General features: G+C 39.2%; 1 protein-coding gene across 5 annotated transcripts in view; it reads left to right on the top strand.

Moving 5' to 3' along the window:
* The window catches only part of chd4b (chromodomain helicase DNA binding protein 4b), a 34,083-nt gene that overhangs the window by 3,690 nt on the left and 13,737 nt on the right, over positions 1-16,656 (top strand). For 2 of the 5 annotated variants that reach the window (XR_001425754.1, XM_015038441.1), the window contains exons 5-30: positions 10-125; positions 733-832; positions 921-1,152; positions 1,253-1,374; positions 2,021-2,144; positions 3,003-3,175; positions 4,439-4,684; positions 5,342-5,545; positions 5,693-5,904; positions 6,524-6,655; positions 6,768-6,867; positions 6,981-7,172; positions 8,158-8,358; positions 8,452-8,589; positions 9,636-9,757; positions 9,848-10,021; positions 10,204-10,345; positions 11,222-11,471; positions 11,561-11,685; positions 11,763-11,855; positions 11,928-12,069; positions 12,704-12,873; positions 13,018-13,207; positions 14,098-14,184; positions 15,018-15,109; positions 16,275-16,408. Coding sequence is in view for 4 of the 5 variants with exons in the window: in XM_015038441.1 (XP_014893927.1) it covers positions 10-125; positions 733-832; positions 921-1,152; positions 1,253-1,374; positions 2,021-2,144; positions 3,003-3,175; positions 4,439-4,684; positions 5,342-5,545; positions 5,693-5,904; positions 6,524-6,655; positions 6,768-6,867; positions 6,981-7,172; positions 8,158-8,358; positions 8,452-8,589; positions 9,636-9,757; positions 9,848-10,021; positions 10,204-10,345; positions 11,222-11,471; positions 11,561-11,685; positions 11,763-11,855; positions 11,928-12,069; positions 12,704-12,873; positions 13,018-13,207; positions 14,098-14,184; positions 15,018-15,109; positions 16,275-16,408 (4,013 nt within the window). In the remaining variant the exon portion in view is untranslated. The remainder of the gene's footprint in view (positions 1-9; positions 126-732; positions 833-920; positions 1,153-1,252; positions 1,375-2,020; positions 2,145-3,002; positions 3,176-4,438; positions 4,685-5,341; positions 5,546-5,692; positions 5,905-6,523; positions 6,656-6,767; positions 6,868-6,980; positions 7,173-8,157; positions 8,359-8,451; positions 8,590-9,635; positions 9,758-9,847; positions 10,022-10,203; positions 10,346-11,221; positions 11,472-11,560; positions 11,686-11,762; positions 11,856-11,927; positions 12,070-12,703; positions 12,874-13,017; positions 13,208-14,097; positions 14,185-15,017; positions 15,110-16,274; positions 16,409-16,656) is intronic. The other 3 variants (XM_015038444.1, XM_015038442.1, XM_015038443.1) reach the window with 3 other exon arrangements.

The raw sequence follows: 16,656 nt of genomic DNA, 5'->3' as shown, positions 1-16,656 counted from the left end.
CCACCACAGCCGAAAAGCTCCGCCCAGCTGCTGGAGGCCTGGGGCATGAAGGACATCGATCATGTCTTTACTCAGGAAGACTACAGCTCTCTCACCAACTACAAGGCTTTCAGCCAGTTTGTTAGGTGAGGGGAAAACTAGAGGTGCACCGATCTGACATTAATATCTGTACTGACATTGAAAAAAATAATACATTGGGTATCAATGACAGGATGCTTGATACGTAAGGCCAGATCTATGCATTCTAATTCTATACTTTATGATTTATTTTACATCATATTTAGAATTTCTAATTTCACTTTCTGAACCATTTGAAAGAAGGTTTGATGCAGTTAATTTTTAGCTTTTTGATCAAAACAGTTTATTAGTTTGAGTTTATTATTTATTTTGCATAGGCTGTTTTACTCCTAACTGGACTGACTGAACAAATTAAAGTTTTGTTGATTTTACATGGTTGACTAAGCTAGTGAAGAAATTCATGCATTTCAATTATCAAATAAATTTGGAATTATGTACATTTATGTCTGTGTTTATAAAAAGAAATGTTTTAATTCAGCTCTGTTTCTCTGTATCGGATCGGTATCAGCTGATACTAGACCTCAGATATCGGTATTGGCATTGGGAGAGAAAAAAGTGAATCGGGACAACAACATATCTTGTTTCTTTCTTGTTCCCAGTAGTAAATATGTAAATAAACTTCTAAAAAGAAACAATAAACTTTGTCGTTTTTAGGCCTTTAATTGCAGCAAAGAATCCCAAAATTCCCGTATCCAAGATGATGACCTTAATGATGGCTAAGTGGAGAGAATTCAGCACCAACAACCCGCTGAAGGTATTTACAACTCCCTAATAATTATTCTCTGTTATTCTCTGCTTGAAATGAGCAAAAACTCTCACTCTGTGCCGTTCCCTCCTCCCAGGGTTGCGCCACAGCCAATGCAGCCCTTGCAGCTGCCAATGTGGCTGCAGCAGTGGAGAACATGGTGGCTGTGGGGACTGACGGAGGCGTGGAGGCTGCCCCTGCTGCCTCCCCTGTGACTACTCCCTCTCCTGCCCCTGCCTCTGTTGCTGCTGCCGCTCCAACACCTGCACCGCCCCCAGCGCCGGCTCCAGCTCCCCCACTCCGCAAGGCCAAGACCAAAGAGGGAAAAGGTACAGCAGATATCCAAAGCTAGAGATACTGTTTTTGATCTAAAACTGAGAATAATGGTAATTTTAAAATTTAAAATAAATTTTTGCTTCTGTTATTTAGGTCCAAATGCTCGCAAAAGGTCAAAACCTACACCGAAGCCTCCCCCTAAGCCAAAACCCAAGAAGGTGGCCCCACTTAAAATCAAACTAGGGGGCCTCAACAGCAAGAGAAAGCGCTCCTCTGTAAGATATTTATTCATTTTCTACAGCTGGTTTATTATGTTTAAGGATGTTTGGGGGCGATTGTTCTTTGGTGCATCAGAAAGATACAAAAAAATTAAAAAACATGAACATAAAGAAGTTAGATTCAGCCAGCGCTGGGCGATATAGACTCAGAATTTTATCGCAATATTTTGTGGTACTATTGTGATAATGGTGATGATAAAAAAACTATGTAATACTTCTTTTTTAGGTAACTTTGTGGCTTTGACTATATGGTACAGCAATTATAGCGCCACAACAACAAATACAGATCTTGAAAAACATCCCTGTTTGAAACGATCTACTTAAGAACGCCACTTACTTAAATAAAGGCGATTTAAACTGCATATTGTAACTGTATTTAATCATATTTTCAAATTTAGTTATATTTATTGATGTGATCATGGAACAAACAGTGGAGAAACTAGTAAAAATTAAATTTACGTTTTATTTTAACATCTTATATTATATTGATAATAATAATGTCATATTAATGTAGAGTAAATTAGAGATTAGGGTGAACTACTTAAATGTTTGCACTTAGAAAACAAAAAGCAAAACATTTTAAGATGGAAAATGTGTAGAGACTTTATTTTAGGAATTGTCTTTTACCTTTGCGCCCGATCAGAGCGATGAAGACGAGCCTGATGGCGACAGCGACTTTGAAGACGGCAGTTTCTCAGTGTCCGACGGCTCCAACCGCAGCAGCCGTCCTAAGAAGAAATCCAAAAATACGAAAAAGAAGAAGAAAGGTTTTGAAAAAAGATGCTTTTTTCACTCTAAATGTAGAAAAACCTTGAATTACAATTTAAGATTTGGAAAGAGCTTGATTTCAGTATAAACATTATTTACAGTTGAAACTAGATATTTTCATCCATCTAATAAAATGTCACATTTTTTCTCACTTTCTGATGTTAAAGCAGACTAAAATTTTTCTTGTTTTAGGTTAGTTACAGTGACCAAAATGATTTCTATTTGCTAAATCCTCAAAACTTGGTAAAAACATTTTTTAGAGCCTTTCTTTGGTACTACTTTGTATTTTGTGTTTAAGCTTTTAATTTGAGCAGGGAGGTCATTTACTTTAACATTATTCATTTGGATTGTTTCAGTGCATAGAATATTTATTATTCCTTATATCTTAATAAGTTATTGATCTATATAGTTGAGATACAGGTCTTATATTTTGTGCATTAAACAATGTTATAAAAATTTGTATTTATTTTTGTTAAGTGTTTTGTTCTTGGACCAGTCAGTTGTATGTGAGAGACATTTCAAACCATAACATTTTGTTATATTTCATTTTACATTGTCCCTGCTGAAGAATGTTGAATATTATCACAAGACATTATTAATTAACAGGAAGAAATTATGTCATATACTAGAGAATTTAAACCATCTTCTTTAGTTCATCTGTATTGTGTTGTGCTGGAAAAGTTTGAAAATTTGTCTTGAAAATGTTTGAATTTCACTTTGTGAAAAATGTACAAGCCTCTTTAAGAACAAACTTCAGTCTAGTATAGGAAGATTCACTACGTCATTCAAGTTTATGCTGAGCTGCTTCCTGTTTTCACGGACATGTTTATTTCTGGGACTCTTTCTTTTTTTGTCAGTGGAGACAGAAGATGGCGATGGCTATGAGACCGACCACCAGGACTACTGCGAGGTGTGCCAGCAGGGAGGAGAGATTATTTTGTGTGACACCTGTCCCAGAGCTTATCACATGGTGTGTCTGGACCCAGACATGGAGAAGGCTCCAGAGGGCAAGTGGAGCTGTCCACACTGTGTGAGTACAAATCATCAGAACTAGGGCTGCACCGATTGCAGTTTTCTGGCCGATCACCTATTAACACTCTTTAAAAACCAAACCTGCTGATTCTGATTTTGGCAGATTGTGATTATTTTTGTCTGAAATGTTGGTAAATATAGTAAGAAAGTTGCTGAGTTGGTAACAGTGGGGTGACCTGATGGGCCGGTCTGCATGGTTTCTTCCAGCGTGTTTAAGCCTGGCGGGCCACCAGGTTTTACTTACACCCCCACCAGGCTAAACATTGTTTGTTTACGTATTCCAGTTTTTTTATACACCAATAACAGTGACAGCAAAGATGGTTTAAAGAATCTCTGGTGGAAATATGGGAAGCACACTGGCAACATAGTATGCTCAGTATGTGAACACATAGTGAGACAGAGGTGTTTTTTTTTCTTCTTTTTTCTAATTCACCTGAACTCTGTAACCACTGTCTGTCTTTACCGGTCTACAAACTAAAAACTTCAGCAGATTGAGTGACAAGTCACGAATAATTGATCAAAAACTGTTTGCCACTTTAATTAGGATTAAACATATTTATTGTAATTGTATTTTTTCTTAATGTTTGCCTTTTTAAAGAATTTATAGTTGGTGTTTAGATGTTGTTAACAATGTCTTCCCACAACACATAACAATCAAGTGATGGTTTCAAATTTCCTGTCAAATTTTAAAAAATGTTTAGCTCCAAAATACAGTGGGCTGCTGGACGACCGTCACCTCTCACAGCAGAGCAAAATAGAACATTGGTTGATTTTTAGACCTTTTCCGAGGCAGATAAGATCGGTTTCACATGTAAGTATTGGCTGATCACTGTTCTCAGGGCTCATTTATTGGAGCACCCTAATCAGAGCCACCCAGGTTGGAGGTTTGAGTATTTTGAGCTTGCTTCTAAAATGTTGTGAACTACTTTAGAGAATTTCTGGAAAACAAGAAGCAAAATTTACTTTTTAGCTTTGGCACTTTAGTTCTGTCTCTCCTAACATTACATTTCTCTGTCTGCCGTCTCTCATTTCTCCTCCATACATCCCACCCTCCATCTTCTATTTCCTCCTGTCCCCCCTCTCCCACTCCCTCCCTCTGACTCCACATGCACACGCATTCAATGCACGCTCCACACCCTCCACCGCTCTCGCTCCCAAATCCCCCCACCTCTCCCTTTTTCCTTTCATGCCATTCCGCATACCTCCCTCCCCCCCTCAACACGCACCACCTCCTCCTCATGTGTCTGATTGCAACACCAAGGAGAAGGAGGGGATCCAGTGGGAGGCTAGAGATGATCTGTCCGAGGCTGAAGGGGAGGACGATGACGACAGGAGAGATGATGGCATGGAGGAGGAAGACGACCACCACATTGAGTTCTGCAGAGTGTGTAAGGACGGTGGAGAGCTGCTCTGCTGTGACACCTGCCCCTCCTCCTACCACATCCACTGCCTGAACCCTCCTCTCCCCGAGATTCCCAACGGAGAGTGGATCTGCCCCCGCTGCAAGGTGAGCACCGAGTCTGCATCTGCGCATGCTCTGGAGGTTCTGAATCTGGATTGCAAATGCAGCTTTCTACTGCAGATACAGCTGATCCTCCCGATCAGGATAAGTTTACATATTGTACTACAGACAAACTTTGCCTGTCTTGCACCTCTGATTAAGATTCTTTCACCACAACCATATTTTCCTGGATGATTAATTGTACCAGAAGTTACTGCGATAAACGATAATATTGTTCTTTTGAGAGCATTTTCAAGTGATATAATTACAAAACAATGCAGGAATATATTCTCAAAGATCAGTAAACTGTAAATTCCATTGAATATTCAGCACTGGAACTGGAAGACATTTTCAATATCCAAAATAAATAAACAAAACAACAGACACAACAAATAAAATGGATTCTGAATACTCAGCAAACAAAACCGCCCTTCAAAAAATGGCTCTTTGAGACCAAATCACCAGACTGAGGACCTTTGTCATCCAGTAGAAAGAGAAAAATATGAAAAATGATAAATCATGCAAGTCGTGATTAATTGATTTAATGCTTATTGCGACAGGCCTACATGACAATTATAAAAGCAGTTCAGTGCAAACCTTTTAAGCCACTCCTCATTTCTTTGTTGTTATCCTCCTGACTCACGTCAACGTCCCTTTGTCCAGTGTCCCCCAATGAAAGGAAAAGTGCAGAAGGTTTTAACGTGGCGTTGGGGGGAACCTCCGGCCTCCATGCCTGTCCCTCGGCCTGCTGACCTGCCTGCTGATGCTCCTGATCCCCCTCCTTTGGCCGGCCGTCGGGAGAGGGAGTTCTTTGTCAAATGGTGCAATATGTCCTACTGGCACTGCTCCTGGGTGCTGGAGCTGCAGGTACTTATCGTCCCTTAAAAATGTGTGAAAATTGTATCAAACATTTTACTAATTTGAACAGTTATTCTCTAATGTGGGAGTTAACTAAGCTTTTACCCCAACATTTAATATAACGGTACCATAAACCGTTCTGCTGCTTCCCTGCAGCTGGAGCTGAACTGCCAGGTGATGTTCCGTAACTACCAGAGGAAGACCGACATGGACGAACCTCCACCTGTGGATTTTGGAGGCGAAGGCGATGATGACAAGAGCACAAAGAGAAAAAACAAAGATCCTCTGTTTGTTCATATGGAGGAGGACTTTGGACGCTTTGGGGTTAAGATAGAGTGGCTGATGATCCACCGCGTCCTTAACCACAGGTAGGGGAAATATGCAAAGTGGAGACCAAGCATGTAACCTAAAAAACAAGTTGTTTTAACTCTTATTTTGTTTCATATCTAACATTTTTATTGGTTTGGCGGTTGCTATAACTTTAGGTGTTTCTTAAAGTGACCTATTATGGTTTCTTGATCAGGTTAATAAGCTTTTTAGGGCCTCTGTCACTTTAAATCCAAATAAGCTGCTGCTGGCCACCCCCCAAGCTCTAATTCAACATTTACACTGCTGCAAACAGATTTGCAATTGTACATCCATACATTTTTGAAAAGCATTAGTAGAGCCTCCTGCACAACCAACTGAAATGCAGCAAGTGATCTCTGGATAGTAAGTGAGCAACGAAATACTTGTCTTTTCCAGCAGCCATTGTACAGTGCATGGTGCGGTAAAACCAGCTAACCAAACGTGCTGGAGCTCTGCTTGGGTTGCTAGGCGATGGGCCAATGCCTGTCGATTGTGACTTAACAATAAAGAGTTTTTTGAAACATTAAGTTATCGCCACAAAATTTTTTTTGCACTTGGGCTGTTTTTAGAAGCTATAATGTAATACTGACCATTTTAAAACATTAAGCTTCATGTTTCCTATGTGTTTTTTAATGCTAGTGTTGACAAGAAGAACAACGTTCATTACTTAATCAAATGGAGAGATCTGCCCTATGACCAGTCAACCTGGGAAAGTGAAGACATGGACATACCTGAGTATGATACGTACAAACAAATATACTGGAATCACAGGTATGGAGGGGTTCATTATATCTAAGGAAACAGTTTAATATAAATGGAGCCAAGTGTCTATGAGGGGGAAATGTTTATCTTAATTTAGACATTTATTTTCTGGACTAAATAGAGAGCTGATGATGGGCGAGGAGGGGAGACCCGGCAAAAAACTGAAGAAAACGGTCAAAGTCAAAAAGGCGGAACGGCCACCTGCTAATCCAGTTGTAGATGTAAGTCTGTTCTATCTACCATTAAATTAAATTAAACATTTGTACTTTGGTGTATTCTATTTTATTTGTTGGCAGTATAAAAAACAGTTCTCTGAATATTTTCTTCCTACCAGCCCACCATCAAGTTTGATCGCCAGCCCGACTATCTGGACAGTACAGGCGGCACGCTGCATCCCTACCAGCTGGAGGGCTTGAACTGGCTCCGGTTCTCATGGGCCCAGGCCACCGACACCATCCTGGCTGATGAGATGGGTTTAGGCAAAACAGTTCAAACGGCTGTCTTCCTGTATTCTCTATATAAGGAGGTGAGAATCCAGAGTGAGAATCCTTGGTATTATTTGTGATAAGTGAGGTTTTATTAAGGTTGGACAATATAACTGAAAAACTGGTACGAAATTTTATGATATTGATAATTGTCAACATCGATATGTAAAATACTGCCAAACTGGTGGTGTTACCTTTTCTGTTTTACCAATAGTTTTCACTCTGCGCCATTTTTTATTCTTAAGCAGTTATGAGCCGCAGTGGTGAAACCTAAAACTGCTGCTGCACAAGTTACTCAGCAGACTGTTGCTAGGTAACTATAGAGTGAGTGAGTTGCTAGGTAACCATAGAGTGAGTGAGTTGCTCGGTAACCAAAGAGTTAGTCAGTTGATTCCACCAACCTTGGCCATGAGAAGTTCAACTTCAAATTCAGAAATACCCAAAAGGGAAATTAAATGTTGTTGTTACTCATATTAATTAAAGTTCTTTAGAGAGTTATTGTAGATAGTGTTGGCTGTAGGCAGGAAAGATCTTTTGTAGCAGTCTGTCTTTCTTGGGGAAACACTCAGTTTCATAAAGAGGATGGTGAGGGTTGTCCATAATTTTCTTGATTTTTGAAGAATGCATCATAAAATGAGCAGCTCAGAATTCAGTGAATATTCTTTGTACTCAATATTCTATATATTGTTGTTGATGATGCGTCTGTCACAATATGTATTATTAATTTATTGTCCAGTTCTAGGTTTTATGTGTTTTATTCTTGCATTAAGAACAGTTGTATGCCAGCAAAATTACATTCTTTTAGAATATTTTAAATCTGGAGAACTTTTCCTGTCCAGTCTGCCCTTCTCTGTCATTCAGTGAAGGTGGTCGGGTTCTCAGACATGCGACACACACTAACTTTGCCCAAAAAAGGGGATGAGTCCAAAGTTCGAATCTCTATTCTCATGGCAGGGCAAGACATGCGTTTTTATGTATTGATTTGAACTTTTTAAATTGGTCTAATCCTGCATTCTGCTGTCACAGGGTCACTCCAAAGGTCCCTTCCTGGTCAGTGCTCCTCTGTCCACCATTATTAACTGGGAAAGAGAGTTTGAGATGTGGGCCCCCGATATGTACGTGGTTACTTATGTTGGGGACAAAGACAGCAGGGCTGTTATCAGAGAGAACGAGTTCTCGTTCGAGGGAAATGCCATAAGGGGAGGGAAGAAGGCCTCCAAGATGAAGGTAGGGAACTGATAAAAGAGTAAGAGTTACAGGACAGATTGATTTGTTTATTGAAATCCAACTGAAGTTTCGCCCAACCTCTGCACTCAACAGAAAGACTCGACAGTGAAGTTCCACGTTCTGCTGACGTCCTATGAGCTGATCACCATCGACCAGGCTGTACTGGGGTCCATCGAATGGGCTTGCCTGGTCGTTGATGAGGCACACAGACTCAAAAACAACCAGTCCAAGGTAATAATAAATCCTGAATGATCCATTAATGGCACCATTAGAGCGGGTGGATTTTATCTTCCCAAACATATTTCTGTAATAAGACATTGTCTTTCTCAAGCTTAGACATTAGCCCATCCTCTTATGACTTGCTAATTGTATTACTGCAATGCTCTCTTGTTTGGTGCTTCTTGCTTCTTGCTTCTGCTTCACTACTGACAGATTTTTTTTATTTTTTTATTTTTATCAGCCTCTTTTGGAATGCTTTTAACCACTTTGTGTTGTCCTGTTTTTAATCCTGTGAAGCACTTTGTATTGCCCAACATTGTATGAAAGATGTTATGCAAATAAAGATTGATACTAAGAGTGCATTCACACCAGCCATATTTAGTCCACTTTAATCGAACTTTAGCTCATTTGCTAAGAAAGTCCAGTTCATTTAGGGAGGTGTGAATGCACAATCTAACTGATGTGGGCCAGACTCTGGAGCAAACTCTGGTTTGTCTAAAAACCTTGGACTTGGTTTGATTAAAGTGAACTCTGGTTCGAATGCATATATGTTAGCTAAGCAGACAGATACTGCTTGAAAAGCAGGAAGCTTTTCAAGCAGTCTCGTGCAGGGCATTCTGGGTAAATACAACCAAAACAAACACAAGAATCTAATTCTGGAGGGAGAAATAAATAGCTTGTGGTGTTTTCTTAAAGACAGAAGAGAAATCCTAAAACCGATAAAATCTGACACTACTCCATTTTTGTTTACATTTTGTAAAGAAGGAAGTTGCACTCAATGTCTTCTTCAGAGGTTTTTGCGTTGTTTCCTTCAGTAGTTCTTGGTCCAGTGCCATCCACAGGCGAGGAGTGGAACAGGTTTTTCAAAAGCTTGGCTAGTTTAACACAGTGCAGTGTGAAAGCAAATGTAACAAATGTTTCAATTTTGGTCCCCAGTTGAGTCTGCCAGACTGTCAGGTGTGGAAACACCTTAAGGCTTCATTGCTACTTTTTTCTTTACAGTACTGTTTTTATTCATAAAGATAATTTAAAAAGATGTTTTGTTTTTATTCTTTCAGTTCTTCAGAGTGCTGAACAACTACTCGCTGCAACATAAGCTTCTGCTGACTGGAACTCCTCTTCAGAACAACCTGGAGGAGCTTTTCCACTTGTTGAACTTCTTAACCCCGGAGAGATTCAAGTCAGTAGCTCTGCAGCCGTCGTGATCGTGGCTGTTTTTCTTGGGGCGTCCAGCTGCAAAGAGTGGTAATGATGGATTTATTTTCTGCAGCAACCTTGAAGGGTTTCTGGAGGAATTTGCAGACATTGCCAAAGAGGACCAGATCAAGAAACTCCATGACATGCTGGGACCACACATGCTCAGGAGGCTGAAGGCTGATGTGTTTAAACACATGCCTTCGAAGACGGAGCTCATTGTCCGGGTGGAGCTGAGCCCCATGCAGAAGTAAGCGGCACTTTTAAATGTAACTGCTTTAAAAACTTACTTTGAAAGAGTCTTTTTATTATTTATTGTGGAAACTTTAAACCCCAAACTATTGCTTGCTATGAGTTCTGCTCCTGTACTCCCATCTGATTTTGCTTTAGTTCTAACTTTTCCCATATATTAATTTGGTTTTGCTAATACAGGAAATACTACAAGTTTATTCTGACACGCAACTTTGAGGCGTTGAACACTCGAGGAGGTGGGAACCAAGTGTCTCTGCTCAACGTTGTCATGGACCTTAAAAAGTGCTGCAATCATCCCTACCTCTTTCCAGCCGCTGCAACAGTACGTTTTATGCTTCATTCAATCAACTTTGTTCACTGAGACATGCAGTCCTGCACTCTTACATACACTCTTCACAGCAATGAATTACATTTGATTTTTTTGTTTAATACAAGGCTTAAAATATTTTATCAAGACTGGGTTTTAAAAAATAGTTTAAATTCCTCATTAATAGCTCAAAATTAATGGCTTTGGAAAATGCTTGATTTCTGTATAAAGTCTTTGAAAGTGCTTGATATTCTAACTGCATAGTTTTGTTATGAAGTGCAATTTAACACTTGATTAAAAGCCTAAATTTGGAAAACATTTACAGTTGGAATCACACCTAAAAAAACAGACACATTTTTTCTTCACTGTCTGAATTTAAACCAAACTAAGTGTTTCTCGTTTTAGGTTAACAAAATTATTTATATTTGCTAAATGCCCTAACACTTAGGAGTGTTTTTTGGAGATTTTATTTTGTAATTTCTCTGCATACTGTGTTTAAGCATACAGAGAAAGTTATTGAAATTGGGGGATTTTTTTTGGTTTGTGTTTTGTTCTCCACTAAGGTGTATAGGTGTGTGTGTGCGTGTGTGTGTGTGCATGTGTGCGTGTGTGAGAGAGAGAGAGACATTTCAAAACATAACATTTTGTTCTTTTAGTTTATCTTGTCCCTACTGTTGAATGTATAATACTGTCAGAAGAGATTATGAATATCAGTATCAAATTGTGTCATATAATGATTAATTGAAGCTGTCTTTTTTTAATTCATTTGTATTGCTTTCATCTCCAAAGTCTGGTGAAAATTCACCTTAAAAATGCTTGTTACTGCTTGAATTTTACTGTGGGAAAAGTGGACAAACCTTAAATTTCATGCAAGTTCTTCTCCTTTTTCAGGAGGCTCCCAAACTTCCAAATGGCATGTATGAAGGTACTGCCCTGACCAAAGCTTCAGGGAAGCTGATGCTTCTTCACAAGATGATGAAGAAGCTGAAAGAGGGAGGCCACAGGGTTCTGGTTTTCTCCCAGATGACCAAGATGCTCGACCTGCTGGAGGACTTCCTGGAGAACGAAGGCTACAAATATGAGAGGATTGATGGCGGAGTCACCGGCAACATGAGACAAGAAGCCATCGATCGCTTTAATGGTGAGATGTGTGTTTGCATATTTATCTTTGCCTCACTTGATAGTTGATATTTGCTTTTCTCATTTGAAGTCTGCCCTTTACCCCAACAGCTCCAGGAGCTCAGCAGTTTGCTTTCCTCCTCTCAACCCGGGCCGGTGGCTTGGGGATTAATCTCGCCTCTGCTGACACGGTCATCATCTACGACTCTGACTGGAACCCCCACAATGACATCCAGGTAGGCCATCGCTGTCTTAAATGTGCTTGTAGGCAGCCATGTTTGGGTTCTGGTTGATCATCGTGTGTTACTCGCAGGCTTTCAGCAGAGCTCATCGTATTGGCCAGAACAGGAAAGTGATGATCTATCGGTTTGTTACCAAAGCATCTGTTGAGGAGAGGATCACACAGGTTCGGAAAAAAGAAACAGTGATTATTTTAAAAAAAGGATTTTAGATGTTCATTTTGTGTTTTCGTTGTCAGGTGGCGAAGAAGAAGATGATGTTGACTCACCTGGTGGTGCGGCCCGGACTTGGGTCCAAGACGGGCTCCATGTCAAAGCAGGAACTTGACGACATTCTCAAGTTTGGAACCGAAGAGCTGTTCAAGGATGAAGTTGGAGAAGGTGAGAGAATATTTAGCTAAAGAAATCCAGGGTTATGTGGACGGTCGGGGGGAAAAAAAAGTCTCATATCCAATGATCTTAACTTAAGTTTTTACAAGCTGATTTTCCACTCATGTTCTTGGAGTCCATTTAGTTGTGTCTAAGCCTGTCGCAATAAAAAAAGGAGCTCAATAATTTCCATTCTGATTATTAATATTTTTTGTTTAGAGACATCATTATCTAATTTATTCATGGTTTCTGTTGTGTGTGCTTTGTTTTCCTGTGATTTGTGGTATTGGCTGTGGAAAAACTACAAATCCCATGAATACCATAAGTCCTGTTGAAAGCAATTTACCCTCCAGACATTCAGCCTTTCCAGCAAACCCACAAAAGTATTGTGCTTCTGAAACTGACTTATTGTTCGCATGTCCAATTAAAACCCAACCATTCCTGATACAGTATCCACTAATAGGCTCCATGTCATGAAGAAGTGCATATTTAATGATGTTTGGCTTGGAAACACTGACACTGAAACTTTGTCCTGGGAGATTTTCATAAGAGGTTGAGATTAATTGGCTTTCCTGAATAGCAGATGACTGATGTCTTGGGTATAAATTGTCTCATTTCCTCGCCTTTTTCCTTGCCTCGCCTTCAGGAGACAACAAGGAGGATGACAGCAGCGTGATTCACTATGACGACCAGGCAATTGACCGCTTGCTGGACAGGAACCAGGATGCCACGGAGGACACGGAGCTGCAGAGCATGAACGAATACCTCAGCTCCTTTAAAGTGGCCCAGTATGTTGTCAAAGATGAGGACGATGAGGTAAAGTGTAGGACTTGTTAGTTTATCTCGTTGACAGTCAACATGCGTCTTATTACTCCGGTACTCTTAAAGCATGTTGACTGGATAAAGCAGGTTAAGGAGGTTTATGTTGTATGTGAGCCACACATGTCTTCTTTCTTTGAGGAGGAGGAGGTAGAAAGAGAGGTGATCAAGCAGGAGGAAAGTGTTGATCCCGACTACTGGGAGAAACTGCTTCGACACCATTATGAGCAGCAACAGGAAGATCTCGCCCGCAATTTGGGCAAAGGCAAACGTACTCGAAAGCCGGTCAACTACAATGACGGCTCCCAGGAGGACCGAGGTATAAGACAGGGTACAGAACAATATATAATGCAACCTCTTCTATGTGTGTGTGCTGTTTGTGTCTGTGTGGTCATGTTAGGAGAGCTAAGTAGAACTTTGCATGATATTTAATCTCATAAAACCTAGAAAGATGTAGTGTCAGTCATAAAATTGTTTTTTTTTTATTACAAAAGTGGAAATTAATTACTTCTCTTCATTCAGTTAGACATAGATTTAAACAGAAAAACACTAATTAGATTAATTGTAAACATCTCTATTATTTATGTTTACTCTGCGTTTTGGAGGTGTGTAAAATAAAACATTTATAAAACATTTTCACCTTTCTTAATGTAGTTTTCACCTCCTTTTAAAAGTAGGACAATAAAATTAGTTTCTTTGCCTAATAGAGCAGCTGTTAGGAGAAATGTGATCAACTAATCAAATTGTAGCAGCTGTTTCCAAAATTTCCTGTTTCTGATTTTAAACATAAGTCAGAGTTTTAGGAGGACAGTTAGAGACGTTTTTTGCTTCCGTTTTGTTTCTTGACTTTGTTTCAGCCGTTTTTAATGAGGCCCAGAGATGACGAGATTCATCTGACATCAAAATACCAAATTATTACAAGCTACATAAAAGTAGTAAAATCTATACAATACCATCATAAGTAAAATTAATACAAAAATTGTAATGCCAATAAAAGTGTAATATTTTTATTACTGTACTTCAGTTTTGGTTTGTTTATCTTTGCAACCAAAACTAAAGGATTCTAAGAGAAATCTGAAAACGTCTTTTCTCTTTGGGAGAAAAACTAGCTGATAGCTCGATGTTAGTCGTTTCTTAGTCTTATCAGCTTGTCATCAGGTGGTCAAAGGTTTTGTCCTGTTTAAGTTCTCATTCATAATGGTTTCTGTCTGTTCTGTGTAGACTGGCAGGAGGATCAGTCTGACAACCAGTCTGATTACTCAGTGGCCTCAGAGGAGGGAGACGAGGACTTTGACGAACGCTCTGAAGGTATGGCTCTGTCTCTGAAGGTTGCTGATGTGAAGAGGTGGGTTGTATGTGCATTCCTGAAGCGTCTGAGTCCGTTCTCCAAGCCGTACGGTGTTAACGTTAACGGTGTTTAAAGTTTGATGCTGGCGCTCCAGTCGTAGAGTTTTAAGGAACATCTCTGGATCGTTGACTAACAGCCTTCCCACCGCCCCGTCTGCAGATACTTATACAGATTCAGACGACACCTACGATGTCCTCCTCGACAATCTCAACAACAACTCACGAAACAACACTTGTCAGTGCATCATCTGCGTTGAGCGTAGAGTGAGAAGAAAAGACAAAAAGAAAGGAAAGGGAAACAATCAAGCAATCAACGATTTATCAGCGAGCTGAACTGCGTCCTATCTTGTTTAAATTGACTGTTAAATATTTGTTAAAAATGTACAGACATTTCTTGTTTTTATGAGTCTTTTTGGATTGATTTAATTGATGCACTTTATGTGATTGTTAGTATTAGTAGTGTTCTTATTTGTACTGAATGTGATTTTGAATTGATTAAGGCTACCTCAGTTTTGTTAAATAAAACTTAACCCAAAACTGGAATCAGTTGTAGATGCTATGAAATAATCAACCGTCTTTAGGGTAAGGAGCAGTTAAAGTAAAGGTTGGAGGAAATTTGAAAAGGGACAGCTTCGTCAGGATCAGCACAGAGCAGTAAGTGGAGCGTCTTCACAGAGGCACTGTAGGTTGATGAGAGTGCTCATGTTCATTATTTACATTGCTTCATTTGTCTGCGTGTTCCTTGAGATCGGTCGTTCATTTCAAAGACGCTAACTGTGTTCTCCCCTCGGTAGCTAACGCCCGCAGACCGAACCGCAAAGGCTTGAGGAACGACAGAGACAAGCCTCTGCCTCCTTTGCTGGCCAGGGTGGGGGGCAACATTGAGGTAAGTTCACTCTGAACTCTAATGAAAGGGGAAAAAGAGATCTGAAAAGTTACATGATTTTATTTAATTAACTTTTATCTTCAGAATGCTGACATGTCAGTCAGTGGAAAGAGAAAACACCGCTATCATCATGATCGATAAGGGTTAAAATAAGTGCAGTGTTTATTTATTTAATATTTTATTGCATTTGTAAAATCCATTAGTTTTTAAAAACTTTCTTTTTAATTTTTAAAAACATTTAATTAGTTTTTATTTTACATTTATTTATTATTAATGTAATTTATTTAATTTTTTATATGCAGCCCACTGCTCTGAACCCCATTGAAAACCTCCTGGTTTTTCCACCAAATGCTGATTTCTGAGCTCTTCCTGAGTCAAAACATCAGCATTGTTGTTTCTAAATGAATATGAACTCGTTTTCTTTGCATTATTTGAGGTCTGAAAGCACTGCATCGTTTTTGTTATAAATACTAAATTTTTGCTTGTAACTTCAGAGACATGCTGTCAGTAGTTCATAGAATAAAAGAACAAAGTTCATTTTACTCAAACATATAACTATAAAGAGTAAAACCAGAGAAACTGATAATTTTACGTGGTTTCTTAATTTTTTTTATACATGCAACTGTCATGGGGTTTAATGTGATTTGTGAACACTTTTGTGTCTCTCTTGCAAAGCAGAGAGTGATGCTGTGCCACACAATTATGTGATTTCAGAACTATAAGGAACCATTGAAGTATATCAGAACTGCCTAATGATGCTGAAATTTTATTTCACACCTTTAGTAAAAATGTTGAGAGGTTTTCAAAATTTTGAAAATACTTAAATGGGAAAATCTACACTAAACGGATATATCTTAAAACAGTAAATATTCTGTAATACTTTTCTCAATGGTAGGAAAAACGGCAACATTACTGTTGTTTTGCAGGATTGCCGTAGGGAATTCAAACTTGGACTGGATCATTTCACCAGGATTACAGTTTATTAAAAACACAGTTTATGATTAGTGAAACTTTTACTGTTTTGTGAAAATAACAAAAAAGCCATTCTTAATTATTTTAAAAAACAAAATCTTGAATCTTGTGAACCCAATGTCACGTACTGACTTATATTGTGAGTTGAATTTACAATTTTTATTTTATTTTGACCGCTTTAATTGCCTGTCAGGTGCTGGGCTTCAACGCACGGCAGAGGAAAGCGTTCCTGAACGCAGTGATGCGTTATGGGATGCCTCCTCAGGATGCCTTCACCAACCAGTGGCTGGTCCGGGACCTGCGAGGGAAGTCTGAGAAGGAATTTAAGTAAGTTTCTTTGGTTCTGTTCAGGCTCTGAAAACAATCATAAAACTTAGAGCTGCAGTTTGTAACTTTCATAGAAATATGGTTCATCCATATTTGTTAAAATAACTGTCACTATGTCTGCATTCACACTGCATTCTGAAGTGACCCAATTCAGATTTTTTTTTTTTTTTTTTTTTTTTTTTTTTTTCAGGGGATGGAAACACTCATTTTTAAGATGAACGTCTTGCATAAGCGTGAGCGGTTCAAGG

This window comes from Poecilia latipinna, unplaced genomic scaffold (assembly GCF_001443285.1).
Source record: "Poecilia latipinna isolate Pla-1442-1.1 unplaced genomic scaffold, P_latipinna-1.0 Scaffold442, whole genome shotgun sequence".
NCBI classification, from domain to species: Eukaryota; Metazoa; Chordata; class Actinopteri; order Cyprinodontiformes; family Poeciliidae; genus Poecilia; species Poecilia latipinna.
The sequence above is the reverse complement of the archived record's forward strand: the minus strand, read 5'-3'. Positions and strand labels throughout refer to the sequence as shown.